Genomic DNA, 17811 nt, shown 5'->3' on the forward strand with positions numbered 1-17811 from the left:
GTCTATCAGAATGACAGGCAAGGAATATGGAAACAGTCACCATGTGGTATCAGGCAGTGACTGAATAAGCCCAGCTACAAAGCTGTAAAAGAAAGAACATGGGTAAGCTTCATGGGACACAGCTGGGTCTAGTGCATGTTACAAAAATAAACGCAGAAGTCAAGCAGAAGTCTATGAACCTCAGTGGCATCCTTCCCCCTGCCCCCTCCACTAATGACACTTGTTTAGGACAAAATGTTGGTATCTGGGTCAGCTGAATCAGGAACTCAACTTCAGACCTGTCCATCTTACATAACAGTAAAACTTTCAGAGGCTGAAATGTCAGGTGGTTTATTAACACTGACTTATTGGCAGGAAGGATGGGAGTGAGCAACATGACTAAACAGACGCCAAGCAAAGGCTTCCATATGAATGAGTTCTTCTATATGAAGTGAAAAAATTTCAGAGAGGATATCTTCTCCCATAAGTGCAGAAATTGCCCCTCCCTCCTCCTCACCACACAAAAAATAAAACAAAGGAAATACTAGTTAACATGGAAGGGAAAAAACGAGAAGAGGAAGTTTACAATAAACTTTGTGCCTTTTTTCTTAGAATGGGAATAGTAAAATAAAAGGATGATTTACAGAACAGTTCTAACTTACGACCCCAGAGCTACTGGTAACCTCAGTGTCAGTATTTGAAGTGTAAAGTAGAGATGATTTTTCCCTTCCTCAAGTTTACCTTTAGTGTTTTAGAGCAAAGGGATGCAAGGTAAAATAACAGCCAGATAAAAGAACATATGAAGGTGGAAGCACAAAATATAGTTCTGGTAACAGCATACAGGAATATATTCTAGATTTATAAGAGAGGAATTACTAGAAAAACCTGAGTAAGGCTCTCCATATTTACAACTGAAGTATACTGGTGTGTGTGTGTGTGTGTGTGTGTGTGTGTGTGTGTGTGTGTGAGAAACAACAACTAAACAAGGCCCCAGGTCAATTTACACTTTTTTCTACAGTTTGAAGACTCAATCAGAAAAACAATTTCTTATTTCAGCTGTGAGGAACACAGATGGTGTAAGAATTAAAAAAAAAAATATTCTGGTTAAGAGCAGACAAAAAGGAGACTTTTCAGAAATTTCAGTCTAAAGGAACAACTAAACCAGTTTATTTTCCTAAAGGATATTTTGTGAAATATGTGAAAATACTCCCCGAATAATAGTTTTTGTTGCTTGGTAAGTGGATGGTGAATACCAATTTCACATATTGACCACACTTTTTTTTCCTAACCAGATGTTTTTTAGTCTAATCCCAGAAATCCACCTTAAGATATATGACTTATGAAATATAACAGAATTCTAAACAAGCTGATTTCTGTCAAGATCAAAGTGACTCCCCAAAGACTACTGGAAGTTTAGAAATAACCACTTTTTCATAGACTTGTGAGGAAATGGCAATGCAGAACAGGCTTTAGTAGGAAGTATTTCAAACCACCCAGAAATGCTTCTGAATGAACAAAAGTAGGGAGACAAATCAAAACGAAGGTTGCTAAAAGGAGGGAGGAGAATGACTTCTCACAAGGTGTGTAGGGGATGTTGTTCGCTCAAGACTAGAGAAGCAATCACAGTGGAAGAGTCTGAAGCGGTGCTCGATGAAGAAATGCTGAAGCCTAGAACTTTACTTCTAAGTTAGCATATTCAGACCCATGATTTCAAGATCCAATTAGGCTCATTTCAAAACAGAGTAACTCACTTGCAAATCATTTCGTGTCCAACTGCACCAAGTACTTCAGCTTCAACTGACTTACCTCCCATAATTTTAGACTGGCAGTTGATAAATTCTGGCTTCTTGTCTGTAAGGTATCGCTGACAAGTGTGATGTAGAACCTGAAAAAATGTGCACTTTTCTGAAGCTGTGCTTGCTACCCACTGGTCAAAAGCATTTTCAAATAGTAGATCAAATTCTGGGGAATCCTAGAAGAAATAAATAAAAATAAAAATCACACACTACTATTAGTCCAGTTTTATAAATGACTTGGGAAAAACAGATCTATTAATTTTAAAGAAGTATTATGTTGGAAAAGCAGAAAGGTCATGCAACTCAAGACTGTCATGGGATTATTTTTCCTTCATATATTTCTGGATGCAAAAAGAACAGACAGGAAGGCTTTTTCTTGCAGGTATTTTTAATGAGGAATATTCACCTATGAAAAAATACCTGAAAACAAAAAAACATTTAAAATTGGAATCTCATTCTCGTAAGAAATATGAGATTTTAACTATGTCTCTACAAATACATGCTTATTTGTCTTCTGAATTATGCAAGGATTTGTGCCTTAGCACAAAATCTACTTTCATATTATATTTTAAGAAGATGTGCTTCTGCTCTTGATGCCAAACCAAAGAAGGAAAACAAATAGCAATTTAGTTTTGTTATTGTGTTTAACATATTATCATAAAGTGTTGCATAGGTCTCAGGGTGACATGAACAAAAGAGCACTCCCAGAAGAAATCACAGCCCAGCTCTATACCATGCAGCAACTACCGAAATAAATGGATTTATGCAAGAAGTATTGCTATATATTTAGCAGTATTTGCTAAACACCATTTTGTAATTAATCTAGTAAATGCTTTTTTTGAATTGATGATACTTGGAATTCACAGCAAGACAAGTTTGAAAGGAACATGTCGAAGAACTTGACAGGACTTTCAATCTGAGAGTATCTCAAGTATCTCTTATTTACATAGCTGCACACTAGATGCTGGGAAAGGGCCTAAACCTCATATCCATTATCTATTTTCAATTGCTCTCATTTTCATTGTCCCTTTACCCAGAGAAAATATAATTCCACCTCCTGCATTTCACAGGGCAGTGGCCAAAGGGCTTCTTTTCTGTACAGAAGACTGTACTGGGTGGTAACAGAATTTGGTGCACCAATGTTAGGATGCTTAGGTGGCTGATTTCCTGTACAATGAACACAGTTAAGTCATTTTGTGATCACTTAATATAGGCCACATTCCTAAATTCTAATTTTGCTGATTTACTACTGAAGATTTGTATTTATGAGCTTATTACATGTTAGTATGACTTTGTCTTGAGAGGTCAAGGTGGACTGTATATTCCACATTGAAAGAATAATCCCAGAACTAGCCAGGGAAGGGGAAGGGGGGGGAGGGAATGTTATTTGTTTGTCTTATTTTTGGTGTTTTGTTTGTTTGGTTTGGTCTAAATTGGCTTTTGCATGTCACTGGCAACTAAACCACACCACCACCCTTTGTATAAAAGGGTAAGAAATGCAGAAAGATCTGAGGACAGGATTACACTAGAAAAAAATGAGAGGTTCACATTATTTCACAAATTGAACTTCAGTAACCTCTCGCATCCCTGCTTTTACTTAATGCTCTACCTTACAACACAGCTGCATGCCAAAAGGGACCCCAAGAGGCTTATAGGCAAACAAGGCTCTTATTTTAGTCCTTACAAAGAGAGAGTAGGAAGAAAAGTAGGGAAAGGCAAGAAGAAAGAAAACCCATATGAATGTAAGCTTTGGCCTCCTCCCACCTTTTCCATTAAAAATCTATTTCACATATTGCATTGACATTTCTTTTTTGAGAATTTGGACTTAAACCTGTATCCAAACTTTCCAGATGCCTTTTGAATAGTGAGAGAATGCCTGACTCACAAATCAGTTATACGAGAGCTTAATTTTCTTTTTTTAGAACTGTTCAAACTCACCCGATTAGGGTCTATACCATTGACCTGGCGAAGCTGCTCAAGCATCCACTGTGTTCTCCTGACAAAAGATGTAGAGCCTTCAAATTGCTTCACCTTTGTAATAGACGCTTGAGCTGGTTTCTTGTTTGTCACTAAACATATAAAAGAAAAAGCATGTAACTGAAATAGGCTTAATGTTTCAGGAACATGACATTTAGTTCACTTTAACAGTAGCTGGTTTACTGGTATATTTTCTATAGTGTCCCACAAAGTAAACATGTCACTGATTATGAAAGGGCACAGTAGAACACATGCCCTTTTCTGGATAATGTACTGAAAACCATGTTCCCCATTGTCAGAACGATGGTACGATGACCAACAAGTATTATACTACTGAAAATCAGATATATTTTAGGCATTATCAGCTTAAGTTGACAATACCCTGTAAAAAAGAGAACTAAAAGAAAGGTCTTGCCATCTGCTTTTTTACAATCATCTTACTGCTCCTTTTTCCCCACACTGTTTAGCTGAGGTTTCTCACACTCAGCCTCAATTTCTTCTTGGAATTCAAGAAAGGAGAACACACACATACAAAAAAAAGTGTGGGTGTAGAAGACATCTCAACTCGTCACTGATACGGCCCTCCAAAAAGACTATTATTGGAAAAGTCACTTCTCTCTGCTATTAAATACTAGCAGCTTAAGAAGGCTTTTAAAATAACCAAGATTTGAATAAGATTGCTTGATTTTATGCACCCTTTTACCCAAATCGTCAGGAAAGCGAAGAGGCTGCCCACTCAGAAGATGCATGCTGCATGCACTTCTGCACTCAGGGGTATAGTTATACAATAAGCAAATATTGGCATAATATCTCATCATTCCATAATGTTAAAAAGTTAATAATGTGTCTCACTGTTCTCATTCATTATTTGTTCAAATAATGAAAATTTACCAATGCAGAGATCACTGTCTGGATATTAAATGTACTTTGGAATAGATTAGGACAAATGCACATTAATATAAAAAGCCCATTTCAGTATCTCAGACTTATACATTTTCAGTTCAGCGTGTGTGTGTCTGTACATGTGAAAGTGCAAACACCTTTAGGGGAGCTTAATTTGATAAGCAAAATATTAATTTCCAACGAAACTTTAGTAGGTAAAAAAAAAAAAATCTGATATTCCACATGGCAGACAATTGTTTTTAAGAAGTTACACTGAAGTAGAAAGCATGAAGTAAAAAGTAGCTGAACTCAATATATTGAACAGACAATAAGAATGTAATAAAAAGATTGCCAGAAGTCTCTTCATCAGCATTTGAATCACTAAGAACCAAATCAGTGCAGTATGCAAGTCAGAATCACACGTTAAACAGTATAGAACAGAGAAAATAACATAGCATCAGAAAGGTAGTAGCAAAATTAAATTAGAACTACTGAAACGCAAAGACTAGATATTACTAAGAAGTGATATTAGCATGAAAGATTCTTCGATTGCTCAATGACCTACGCACCCAAGCCTAACAATAACAACATCCTATCCATACTTACACAGTATATACACAGGTTGTGCTTTTGCTGCAAATTTATATACCACTGTGTAGGAAACAAATTTAAAGTTACACAAGCAGACCACAAACTTATGTCCTTACATTCACTAAATACACCCTAACATTTGTCATGTCTTTTTTGTTAACTCCAATGGTCACTCTGGCAGGTTCTATAGCATTCTACTAGACCAAGTTCCACGCATTATCTATAAAGCAGTATTAACAGAAGGCTATATAACAATGGCTCAAGTTTTGTGGTCTGTGGATTATTCCTTTACCAAGATAAACAGGCAATAATCTACGGCTGAATGAGGCATGTATTAAAAAGAAAATACGCGCAATACTATACAGAAGCCACATAGAAAATTAACACTAGTAGCAAAACAAAGCATTCAAACCTAGGAAGCATTAGACAAACAAATTATTTATCAAGTGCTATATCTCCTCTTACCCCCTCAGTCTCATGGAAAATCAGTTATGAGAATAAAGTTTAATACAGCAAACTTCTCATTGTTCTTAAGGCTTCTACAAGAGATACATTGTAGTGCTCTTGAAAACAGTGGTCATTGCATATTTCAAGGTGAAAATATAAATTTTACAGATATGAGAGTTAAAACACCAAATATCTAATCTCAACACCTCCATCTCCAGACTTCTTCACATAGCACTTTTAATAACCAGTGATCAGCAGCTTTGTTTTCAGCTGGAGCCATCAGTACAGCCTGCAGTACTTCAGCAAAAGAAGATCACATTAAGAGCCTGAACCTCACCAACTCTATTGGTGATCAACTATAAAAACATCTTGATTAGATGACTGTTTCTCTATCATCCACCACACAGCAACTCTGGGAGAGTCCAAGAGGGCTGCTCTACAGTGGAAGAGATTATCTTGGGTATCTCAGCTGTTTTAGGTAGAAATTCAGTCTCAAGTTAGCTAATGTGATCCTCCTGGAAAAACAGTTTTCCTTTTAGGTCTCACACTTACAATTACTGTGCACAGCTAAACAGATCTAGTTGCATTTCACCTCTTGTGTCTTGGTTATTTCAGGGGAAAGTTAGCATTTCTCAAACATTCAAAAAAAAAAAAAATCAAACAAAAAAACAGCTACCCAAAACCTGACAATACACACTTTAAAACCTTCATTTACTCTATGACAGCTTGACAGTAATACGGCAGTTATTACAACTCTGTGAAACCCTTTGGCAGCTGAGAAAAACCATCCTCATTAACTGCTCATTACGTTGCTTTGCAAACTAGAACACTTAGACACAAAATACTGAGTGGGTGCTACTCTGCAAACATGTAAAAAGTATATTCTTAAATCTGAAAAAAAATTGGAAGCAGTTACATGCTCCTAGCCACATGTCCTTCTCTGACAAGTCATTCAGCTGAGTTAGCTAAAATCTTCCACACACATTACTGACCTTAAGAAAATAAAAGACAATATTCAAGTTATGCTTCAATTTTAGGTGGGATTGTTCTGTTTCCTTTGCCTTTTTTTGTTTGTTTGTTTATAACAGAACTTAACATTATGCCTTCAAAATATGAACCTGTAGTAGTGTGGACAAAGTATACTTATTTGGAACCTATCAATAGATGGTAGGTCCATATGGTACTTCTGTGTGCCATCAGATGCAAATAAGGAAGCTTTTTTATTTTCTATTTATATTTTATTTTTTAAAGAATACAGTTATTGGTAGAGAAAGAAAGAATGTGAGAAATCAGCTATAACAATTTATGATGGAAGACACTCTGAGATTTGGTTTTGGTTTTGATTTTTAACACTATATTAACATACATAGCATTTCTTCTGGGACTGAAGACATGATTAACCATTTGTATTGTAAACAGAAAGTTACAGTATTAAGCTTCAAAGAGGTTGTTAAGCATTGAGAGGCATGTATTTGAGATGTTTCAAAAGCAGATCAGAGAACATGAGGCAGAATAGTCAGTTCAGAATCAGCTTTAGAGAAGGCTGTGAAAGTCAGAAAAGTCACTGCTATCATGTGGAACACACTAAAACAAATGTACCTGAATTCCAGACCTCAGCCAGAATCCAGTACTACATGAATGTCTAGCATCTTAAGCAGCAAATCGATGCAGCTCTTCACACAATGCTAAGGGAGACTAAAGCCCAATATGCGGTCTGGAATATATTTTACTTTTTCAGTCTTCTAAGGTACCTTTACTTGAATGGAAAAGATAGAATACTAAAATGCTTAATTTCTTAAATATCTACCCCAAAATACCTGGCCTTGAGCAGCAGCTTGAAAGCTCTAAAGCACTGCATTATGAACTTCTATTTATTTTAATCAGAAATAGAAAAGCAATGTCTGTCCTTGAAGTCGTGAGTCTGGATATCTGTGTTTGGTTTTGATGCTCTTTAAATTTGGACCTGTGCATTTAATAACTCATACTCCAGGTAATTAGGAATCTTATGACAAATTGCTTGACTGCCCCACAAAAGTTCTTGTCATATTGCAGTGTATTTCTACAGTGCTGAATGACTGAACTAATAACTGAAGGCAGAATTTAAAAAGCGCAAAGTCTTGAAGCAGGCATTAACTTCTTACACTGTAACAAGATTTTTTTTATTTTGGGCACTGCACAGATTAATAAATCATGCAGCCTTAATTTTTATTGCTGTTGTGTCACGAGCTTTTCAGGAAAAGAAAACCAACCACCCAAACCAAACGAAAATAATAAAACAAACAAACAAACAAAAAACCACCAAGACACACCCCGCCCCCCCCCCCCCCCCCCAAAAGAAGGAAGATCATTAAAAAAAGTCTTTTTTTCTATAAAATTATTCATCTGTCAAAATGACAGACTGAGACACCTGAGTGGGCCTGCAGAAGTCTACTGAAGGCACTGGCTATCTGTGTAGCTCAATACAAAACTATTCATCAACCTAATGTCAGATCAGCATAATTACCTGTATGTCAAATCCTGTATAATGGATACTCATCCCTCAATTCACAAATAACCAGTGTTGCAAAGTTCACCAAGCTGGCTGTCAATAATTAATGGTGGAAAAAAAGAAATCTTTATAATGCACTGAATATTTTTAAAAAAGATCTTTGACAAAGAAAAAGTTGAACTCAATAGCAGTGACATGATGTGATTTCATGGTTACTGTGTCTAGAATTTAATCTTTTCTATCTTCTTGAAGAAACACTGCCCTAAAGCAAAACTACTCTTTTCACAGAAAGACTAAAAACAGCCAGGAGTTTCGTAAAAAGCTTTTAAGCAGGTCAGAATAAAAAGAGGGAATTTAAGAGCAGCAGCACATCTTAGTTTAAAATATTATTTAACATCAATACAGATTTTATTAGGAAACAGATAAAATTATGCATTTGTGGTACAAATGCATATTTTTTCAAGCCAGTTCTTAAGGAAAAGAAGTAGGTTATGAACAGACTGTGAAAGAGATAATTACTGCTCTGTATTTTCTAGTTCTCTAGAGTTACATATTGAAATGCTGTCTTCTCCCTCCAGACTTCTGTTTGTGCAATTACATCTAATTCTCATCCTGCAAGTCCCTTCATTCCCCAGCCACCAAGGAGAAAACATTTCTCAAACTTGCAAAAAGTTCATTGACTAAAATTCTGACAGTCACATACACAATCCTAGTCAGCTATGGCTATCAGTTGGGCTGATGCGCAATTTCTGACCATTGAAAAAATAGTGGCACTTCTTCTTCTACATCCAATTGCTACTCAATTGTGCAACATGTTTTGAGTTTTTGTATTCAGAGGATGAAACACAAGCAATTTGTGGAAATGACTCAGAAGTTTGTGGAAACCCAAGACTAATTTTTTTTTTTTTTTTTGCTTGCAAGTGTCGAAGTACAGTTTCAATGGAAAGACAACATCAGGAGTTATCTACAGGGACTGACTCTCATTTGCTATTCTCACCTACATAATTTCAAAGCAAAAGTCAAGAAGATTTATCTCTATTCCTCTAACATTTGAAGGAGTTTTTCTTTATATCACAAGAACAACCTAATTGTTTTCCTCCACATTTCAAAATCTCCCTGTTTTCTTACCAAAGCAAGGAAAGGGGGACTAGGGAGGGGAAAGGACACTAAATAACAAATCCCTCAACCTTAAAGATAGTAGAAGCTTGTATTATGGCTGTTCTGCAATGCTTCAAGGTAGCCTGAACTACCACTGCTCAGGCCACATGGTCCTATAAGAGAAGTATGGCCCTGGAAAGCAACTTCCAGCATTTCCCAAAGCAGCTTCCCAAGAATCAGACAAATGCAGCTACAGATTAAAAAAAAAATAGAGCAAATGGATACCTTCTGACCTACTTAGGTAGTAAAGAATAAGGACCAAGTATGTGAACTGTCTTAATTTCAGGAAAAACATTTCAAGTCTTCTTCACGTGATGAATGCGAGCTTTATGGTCTATCAACTCCAGCTCTGAGTTTGAACACCAAGATTTGTAGTATTTCATGTTTCCTCAGACCAGCTGCAAGTAAAGACTGATTTAATGTGGCATCTAAATTAATTCCAGAACTTTGAGCCTTCTCATTCTGGTTGTCCACCTGGTAACTCCAGGGACCTTCATACCTGCTATGGTTTTCAGGCCTCAGTTATCTGTAATACAAAGAGATGCTCTTGAGAAGACAGTGCTAACTGGAATCCAGACTTACATTTGCCACTTCCAGGATTAACCTTAGGTACAGAGAAAAAAAAACAAACAACCCAAACCAGAGGTATGTCTGCATCAGAAGACAGCTAGCCTCGGTGAAAAATAAAACCAGTTAAAACTGGAGCAGGTTTAAATTTCCACTTGCTGGTCAAGGCCTGCCAGGTGTCAACATGTCTGCTGAGGCCTGACTTCCATGAACTGCATTTCCTACTTCTGCCCACATTTCCTCTCTCCTTCCTTTAGCAATGCTGCTTTCTCATCATCTGAGATTCAAGGAGCTGAAGGCACACAGAAACTGCACAGTCCCCACCTTCTCCACTTGTCAAATAGGACAAGAGGGTATCAGTGGCCCTAAATACACAGCATTTTAACCAAAAATTAATTCCTGTTTCTTTAAGCGCAGCATGTTTTCACATCAAACTGGGAAACAGTAAAACAGTAGTTTTAAAATTTTGTTGTATTTCAAATACAGAGGCAATCTACTCGTAAATCTTAACACATACTGTTTTTCCCCAAAGCCCTTCCCAATAGTTCAAATAACAAACACTTTGCATCATGTCTGTTTCAATCAGCACCTACTGCATCGCTGTCTGTAACAAGTTGCCAGCTTTACTCTCATTGCTTTCCAAATAAGAATGTACAAAATATGTATCTCAATTAAGGTTTATTCCTACACTGCTCAAAATACAGTTCTCTAGGTAACATTTTTTTTCTTTCTACATAGTTCTTATCTGCTGAAGAGTAAAATACAAATCAAATACTAAAAAAGAACAATTACCCTGGAAATTCAGATTAAGGCATTTGTATTACCTTCCCAAGATGAAAGACAAAACAATTTTCTGGTGCCTTCAAGTGAAAGAAAAATTGCTTTGGGTTGCATTTTTTTTTATTTATTTATGTGTAAGACACCATGAAGTGCTATAAGCTTGCCTGAGAGCCTGTATATTTTCCAAACATACCACTGTACATTAATAACAAACTGCTGCTTATAGGCAGAGTGCCTTTCCTTTTGGGTTTGCACCTAGCTTTCCATTATATTTAGTTTTCACAGAACCATGTAAATGCATGCCCTTAAAAATAGCTTTTATGCCTAGTCAAACACTTTAAGCCCCCAACATACCATATATATATTTCAGTCCTTACAGTTTCTTGACTTATTTTTCATTCCTACAATTTTTTTAAAGCTAGAAAGATATAAGTATTGCAGTTATAAATAAAGAGCTTGCTTAAATTATTCTTCATATAGTACAGCAATACAGTTTAAGGTATTGGTACCAAAGCAACTCTTTTTCACACTGTCACAGTTATACAGACAGATGCACTTAACGGTGGAAAAATGGCAGACTTCATTTTATAGCCAGAGAGAAAGCTTCTGCTTAACTTCAAATATTTGGAAAAGAATCTTATTAAACACATATTCACTTCCAGAATGATGAGTGAACTTCCAGGTTTTGTTGTAATTGCCTTTTACTATTCCACCTTGCAACACAGCCAACTTTCAAAATTTCCCACCTCCTTTTTCCTGCACACAGTCAGCTGCATTTGAAGATTCTTGAGATATTGTTAGTAAAATATAGCCAATATGAATTAGGTTAAAACCTAGTCCAGAGGACAAGATGGTGCTCTAACAGATCTGCCAAGGCATTGTAACTGCAGAAGATGACAACAGGTATTCCAGTCAGGTCCCAGGGAAGAGGCATGACTTCCTTACAACCTAGGGACCAAAATCTTCATCAGGGACCTCTCAACCAGTGCAGAGCTCCTGCTGATCCTGGCCTACAGCATTCTACACTAGTAGTTCACCTGGTTCTGAGATGGTAGAGCCTCACCTCTTGAGTGGAAGGTATTTGGTAACTGAGCATTTCAGCCCATCATAGCATGTGCCCTTCTGTATTAGTATGGATCATCTGCAGCTACAGTCTTTGCTCTCTTGTCCTCAAAAGGCAGGCAGCATCCTACACAGACTTTGTTGAACAGGATTCTTTAGATATCCTTGAGAGCATTTATGCACACTTCAGAAAATCCCACTTCAAACTAGTTTAGAAATCAAGGCTGAAGATACAGACCACAGTGAATACCTGTGTGGGTGGCTTGAGATACTCCTTTTATCACATTCTAGTCACTTCAGTACCCGCAACTACGGAGAACCTGTTAAAGTCAATACCACAAAAGCACTTCTAAACTTAATAAGTGGAATTTGGCATAATTCCCACACAAGTTAACAGATGTGAATCTGCATGCAGAGAGTACACTAGGAATTATCTCACTAGCCTGAAAAAAATGTTTGAACTTCACAGCGAGTGTCCTGAGGGGCAGGAAGAGGCTCTGGAAAATTAAAGTTTGAACTGGTTACACAGTAATTCACACAAAAAGTATGGTATTTAAGAAATAGTTCTCCATTTCTAAGTTTGCTTAAGATAACTTGACAGGTTTCAGGTTCTGGACTTAAGGTCCTAAAGTCTAACAGGACCCTGCTGCAACAGTGTATGGTGTTTACTGGAACATTTAAAGTGATTTATAAGCCAGTGCTGTTTTACTGGTTTTGCTCTGAATCAATGACCTAAAATGCAGTAGACGAGCCTACTACTAAAGAAAAGTCTGCATACAGCAGATACAAGAAAGGACTCAATTACATCTGCTTAATGCAAAGTTCCAGGCTTTTGCTACACAGTGGCTTAAGTCAGAACAGCAGTAGGCAAATTACTCTATATTCTTATGACTCAAACTTTCAGATGGACAGAATTCTACCAAAACCTTCACATTTGTAGGGGGGCATGATAATATCCAAGTATCAATGTAAGCAACTGAAGAAGGCTGGCAGACTTTGACCACCTCAGATTATGAAGAAATTAAAACACATACATACACACCCCAAACTAACAAAGCCTTCAGAAACATCTGTGGGGAAGTACAGAGGTGACTATAGGAAAGGACAAGCAGGAAGAAAAACAACTAAGTGGGCCAATGGCTGCAAGCCCAAGGTATCATCACACATTATTTTAATGGAAGCCAGTTATATAAATCCTATTACATAAAAAAAAAAAAAGCCACAAAAAAACCCAACCAACCAAACAAAAAAAAACCCCAACAAAACCAACCAAACAAAAAAAATAACAAAATGCAGTATCTCAACCTATGAAGTACTCTACCCACAGTATATAATCCACAACACATTTACGCAGCAGAAGCCAGATATGCAGCCTTTCTCGCATCTTACTGGTGGAACTCCAGTGATTACTATGAAGGGATGTTTTTATATAACAACTTTTCCACTGTCTGAATTATTTTCTGTAGACAACTAAAATGAAATAGAGCAAGCAACACATACAGTTCAGACAGCATTTAAGTCTCAGATGCAAAAGTAGGAAAAAAAATCTTGAAAAGATGCATATTCTTAATATTTTGAACTTGATTCAAATTCATAAGAATATTAGTACTACATTATGTCTGGGATAATGATCATGTTATGTGTTTTTTACAAAAATACAAAGGATTTTTTACATATCAAGTAATGATATCCAGTATCCAGTAGTAGTCCAAAGAGTAATTTTTTCATGCATATATGAACATTTATAAGTGACATATGAACGAACAGACTTTTGAAATGCAGCCTTACTCCCCAACATTTTTGCTGCTCTAAAAAGTGTGAATGCAACAAATTAACTTTAGACACCAATTTTCACAAATTTATATATTAAACGCTATTAAGAGAGTTTAGAAGACAGACCAAAATCCTCCATAGTACAGAATCTTGTGCAGTGTTTTATGGACAGTTCAGCAGACAGCAACCCTGACACACTTCTAATGCTCATCATGCTTCTGGAAACCAGTTCTCTGCCTATCTGCAATCAAGGGTTTCCAATGCTTGCAAATGCTTGAGTTCAGTGGGTAAGTCGTCTTCTTCAATGGCATCAACCAACACGCAATCTGTGACATAACACACAAAATAAATAGAAACTTTCTTAAACCTTCAGATAATTTAAGCCATAAGGAATATTCATGAAGAGACACAGTACGGTCTCTTGTCAAGATGTTCACTACTATTTCCATGTGGTGCTCAACAACAGCATTTTAGGGTCAGGAATCGCCTCTGCTCTGCTGGTTTTGGCTGGGATACAGTTAATTTTCTTCATAACAGCTAGTATGGGGCTATGTTTTGGATTTGTGCTGAAAAAGGTGTTGCTAACACGTGGATATTTTCGTTATTGCTGGGCAGTGCTAACACAGGATCAAGGCCTTTTTTGCTTCTCATTCTGCCCTGCCAGTGAATAGGCTGGGGGTGCACCAGGCATCAGGAGGGGACACAGCTGGGATAGTTGACCCCAACTGACCAAAGGGATATTCCATACAACACAATGTAACGCTCAGCGTATAAAGCTAGGGTAGATGAAGGAAGGGGGTGGGGGAACATGGATGGACATTCACAGTGATACCTTTTGTCTTCACAAGTAACTGCTAGGTGTCATGAAACTGCTTTCCTGGCAATGGCCGAACACCTGCCTGATGATGGGAAATGGTGAATAATTTCTTTAGTTTCCTTGACTTACTTATTAAATCATCTTTACCTCAATCCATGAGCTCTCTTCGCTTTTATGATTATCTACCTTATCCTGCTGTGTGGAGAATGAGCAAGCAGCTGTGCTGGCTGGGGTTAAAACATGACATCCACTTGTATGCCAATTTGGTTTGCAAAGCTCTTTGAGAACATGACATAGAAGGTAATATGTGAGTTATATTTAAAATTTTGAAATCTTTAAGGATGAGAATAATGATTTAGAAATCAAGAAATCAAGACTCTAACAAGGCTAACTTAAAAAGTGCTAAAAAGAATAATAAATCCATCTAACAGAAATAATTGTCTTGCTGAGCTGGGACTAAACACTTAAGTCGTGCATTTACCTTCCATTCTTTTCGCTCTGCTTTATTCTTCTGCTCCATTTTATATTTGTACAATAATGGCATTTCTTAAACTGCCCTTTTTTTCTTTCAATTACTGATTTATTGCAGCTACCCACTGAGCTTGTTTCACTTTGTGAACAAGCTGCAAGTAATTTGTGTGTCTAGAAACTAAAGTATATGTGCAGTTTGCTACCTGTACTATACCAATGCTTACTTAACAGACTGACACATCAAAAGGCCCTACCACAATAAATTGGGAGCAAACAGCCACAGGTAACACCAGAAGGTGCTATTTATTTGAAGATGCAATGTGTATAAAACACTCAGTTACTGTATGTTGTATCTTAAGCTACCTGACATATGAAATACTGTGTACAGTTCCTCTTATTAACATAAAAGATTTCACTGTAACAAACCAGATCAGAAACTAAAAAGTAAATATTTAGAATCTGAATTGTTACTACTATTAAAGTCCTCTGCAAAGCACTGAACATCTCTGTAAAGAACACCCCTGTAAAATTTGCTTCTTTAAGTTCAGTTTTATTAAAATTAATCTCTCATCTGCCATTGCACAGCCTTGCAATGGTAGGACCGAAAATTTGACTTAACTGATAGTCTTCTTCCATTTACTGTTCTTTTGGAAAACTCTCCAAAGCACCAGTTTTCTCTCTTTACCAAGGATAAGTCTACCATTTCCAATCAGGAGCTTTCCCAGCCTTTAAAGGTACAGAGAGTAAGACATCAAACAGGTTCAAAAACAGAAAAGAAAGCATGCACACTATTAGCAAATTTTAATGGTTTTTATTTCTCCAACTTCATCACACTTCTTAATTGAGGTGACAACAATAAGGAATAACATACACTTCCTTGAACAGTAGTTTTGAAGAGTACTCCCAACAAATAAAGGTCCATCATGGAACATTTTGTTGGCGAAGATAAATGTGAACAGGTATGTCACTTTGATATGCAACTAGGGGGCTCCTGAAGAACTTCCCTAACAGCTTCCGTATCCAGAATATAGACTATATAATGTACATAAGGTGAAGATCACTTCTGTAAATTGGAAGTTTATCTAAGCCATGTCTTCAAAACTTTACATAAAAGGCTAAGTTTCTAAAGTGACATGGAGAAATGATTTACAATGATGTGCTAAAACAAGTATTTTAAAAATGCATTTTTAAAAGGCACATTCTCAGGCTGCTCAACTGAACAAAAGCTGAGTATCTAAAATCACAGATATAAGCCATCATAGTAAAATAACTTACATGGAAATATCCGGTCTGTTATCAGAAAAGCCAAAAGTTTCCTCGGTAGTTGTATGACTTTCTGTAGCTTTTTCCCATGAACTTTTAGCAAGCCAGCTACAACATACATTTTTAAAGTGTCTGTGCCTCCCCACAGTCATAAGAAACCTCAGAGAAACTGTTTTGAAGTTCTTTTCATCAAGGATTTTACTGACTTCAAAGACTTTCAGCATATTTGTTAAACCTAATAGATTTATGGTGATTAGGTGTAGATTTAATCTAGCTTTGTAGATTTAATATGCTGTAGTATAATGACTAGCAGGTGATCAAACTGGTAATTCAGTAAATCTGCTATTTTCATTTCCCAAAGGGTTCACTGTGATAGGTAACAGAAAAACACAATAAAAAGATATTGATGGATAAAGTTTACCTCAGTATTTACTACGCAATGGTAAACAGTATATCTAGTATATATAACTGAACTACCTTCTTCATTACATTTGTGTGGGCATGCATACAAAGATAGGACTAAACATCTCAAGTGCATACCACCAGCTTTTTTTCCTCACCAGCTCTTTTTTTCAGTTTTCATTCTTTTCCTTTTGAAAAAGGCCTATTGATTTGTGTATCTTAAAATGCATAGCTCCTTATGTTCAAAGAATCATAGAATGGTTTGGGTTGGAAGTGACCTTAACGCTCATATAGTTCCAATCCCTCTGCAATGGACAGGGACACCTTCCAGGAGACCCAGCTGCCCAGAGTGCCATCCAGCCTGGCCTTGAACACTTCCAGAGATGGGGCAGGATTAATTCTTCTTATTTCATAGGCATACTTCTTACAGGACTATGCTCTAGGTAGTCCTTTTGGGCCCCAAATTTTTTGCCCAGTAGTGTGGAAGACTGTATCTTCTTCTCTTTATTCCTAACTCAAATAAAATTTGGCTTCAGACTTAATCTCTCAGATGTCAAACTATGAATGTGTCCCTAGCTATTAATTTCAAATGAAATTAAAACTTCAAAAGAGGTTTAAAATACAATTGATAATTCATGCTTAATGAGAAAAATAGACACCCTACAGACACAGAAAAGTCTCAAAGAAGTCTATAAATAACTTTTACACATTTTTAAATAGCAAATACCTTTAAAACCTTTTAAAGATTTACTATAGTAACGTAGCATTAATTTTTAATTTGCAGTAACATTTTATTGCTTACAGTAGCTTTTCATTTGTGAAAATTTTCCTCTGAAAATTACTCTGAAAATAATCTATACTGCCAGTATTACAAAAGGAGTTTTCTTCATGAATTTATTTTACAGCACAAAAAATGAGCAACTGAGCCTTTTTTTTGCACTTTTAAGATTCTGATAGCAAGAGGCCTTTGCAAGTGACCTTATTTTCTACAGTACCATACACACTGTACTGCACTAATACAAGGAACAACATCCTTTTTATTACATTTCATAAAACCAAAGCCAACTGTAAATATGCCACACCAGCCCCACCAAGAAGCTCATTACCACATTAGAGACATGTTGTTAGTTATAATTGAAAAAGCTGTTTCCAATAATTGCAATGATCACTAGGCACTGTCTTTACTGAACATTAAGATCATAATTTCCTTTAAAGTTTTATCAAACAGGATCACTAAAACCCATGTAATGTGAATGTGTTTCACAACAGTATTTTTACACTGTGCTGGACAGGATTCACTGTTTGCTCCCTCCTCAGCGGATTAACAGTTCGCCAATAGTTCAGTTGGGATGTGGCTG

At 36.6% G+C, this 17811-nt stretch overlaps 1 protein-coding gene across 2 annotated transcripts in view; it reads right to left on the reverse strand.

Annotated features, from left to right (window-relative positions):
* STXBP6 (syntaxin binding protein 6) overlaps window positions 1-17811 on the reverse strand; it is a 119707-nt gene that overhangs the window by 29845 nt on the left and 72051 nt on the right. Inside the window, exons 3-5 of one of the 2 annotated variants that reach the window (XM_061463433.1) lie at window positions 5241-5285; window positions 3714-3844; window positions 1786-1951 (exon numbers count right to left, since the gene is read on the reverse strand). In XM_061463433.1, coding sequence (XP_061319417.1) covers window positions 1786-1951; window positions 3714-3844; window positions 5241-5285 — 342 coding nt within the window. The remainder of the gene's footprint in view (window positions 1-1785; window positions 1952-3713; window positions 3845-5240; window positions 5286-17811) is intronic. The other variant, XM_061463434.1, reaches the window with a different exon arrangement.

Source organism: Pezoporus flaviventris, unplaced genomic scaffold (assembly GCF_033815535.1).
Source record: "Pezoporus flaviventris isolate CSIRO_AGI_PZ_B2104156 unplaced genomic scaffold, CSIRO_AGI_Pfla_v1 ptg000036l, whole genome shotgun sequence".
NCBI lineage: Eukaryota > Metazoa > Chordata > Aves > Psittaciformes > Psittacidae > Pezoporus > Pezoporus flaviventris.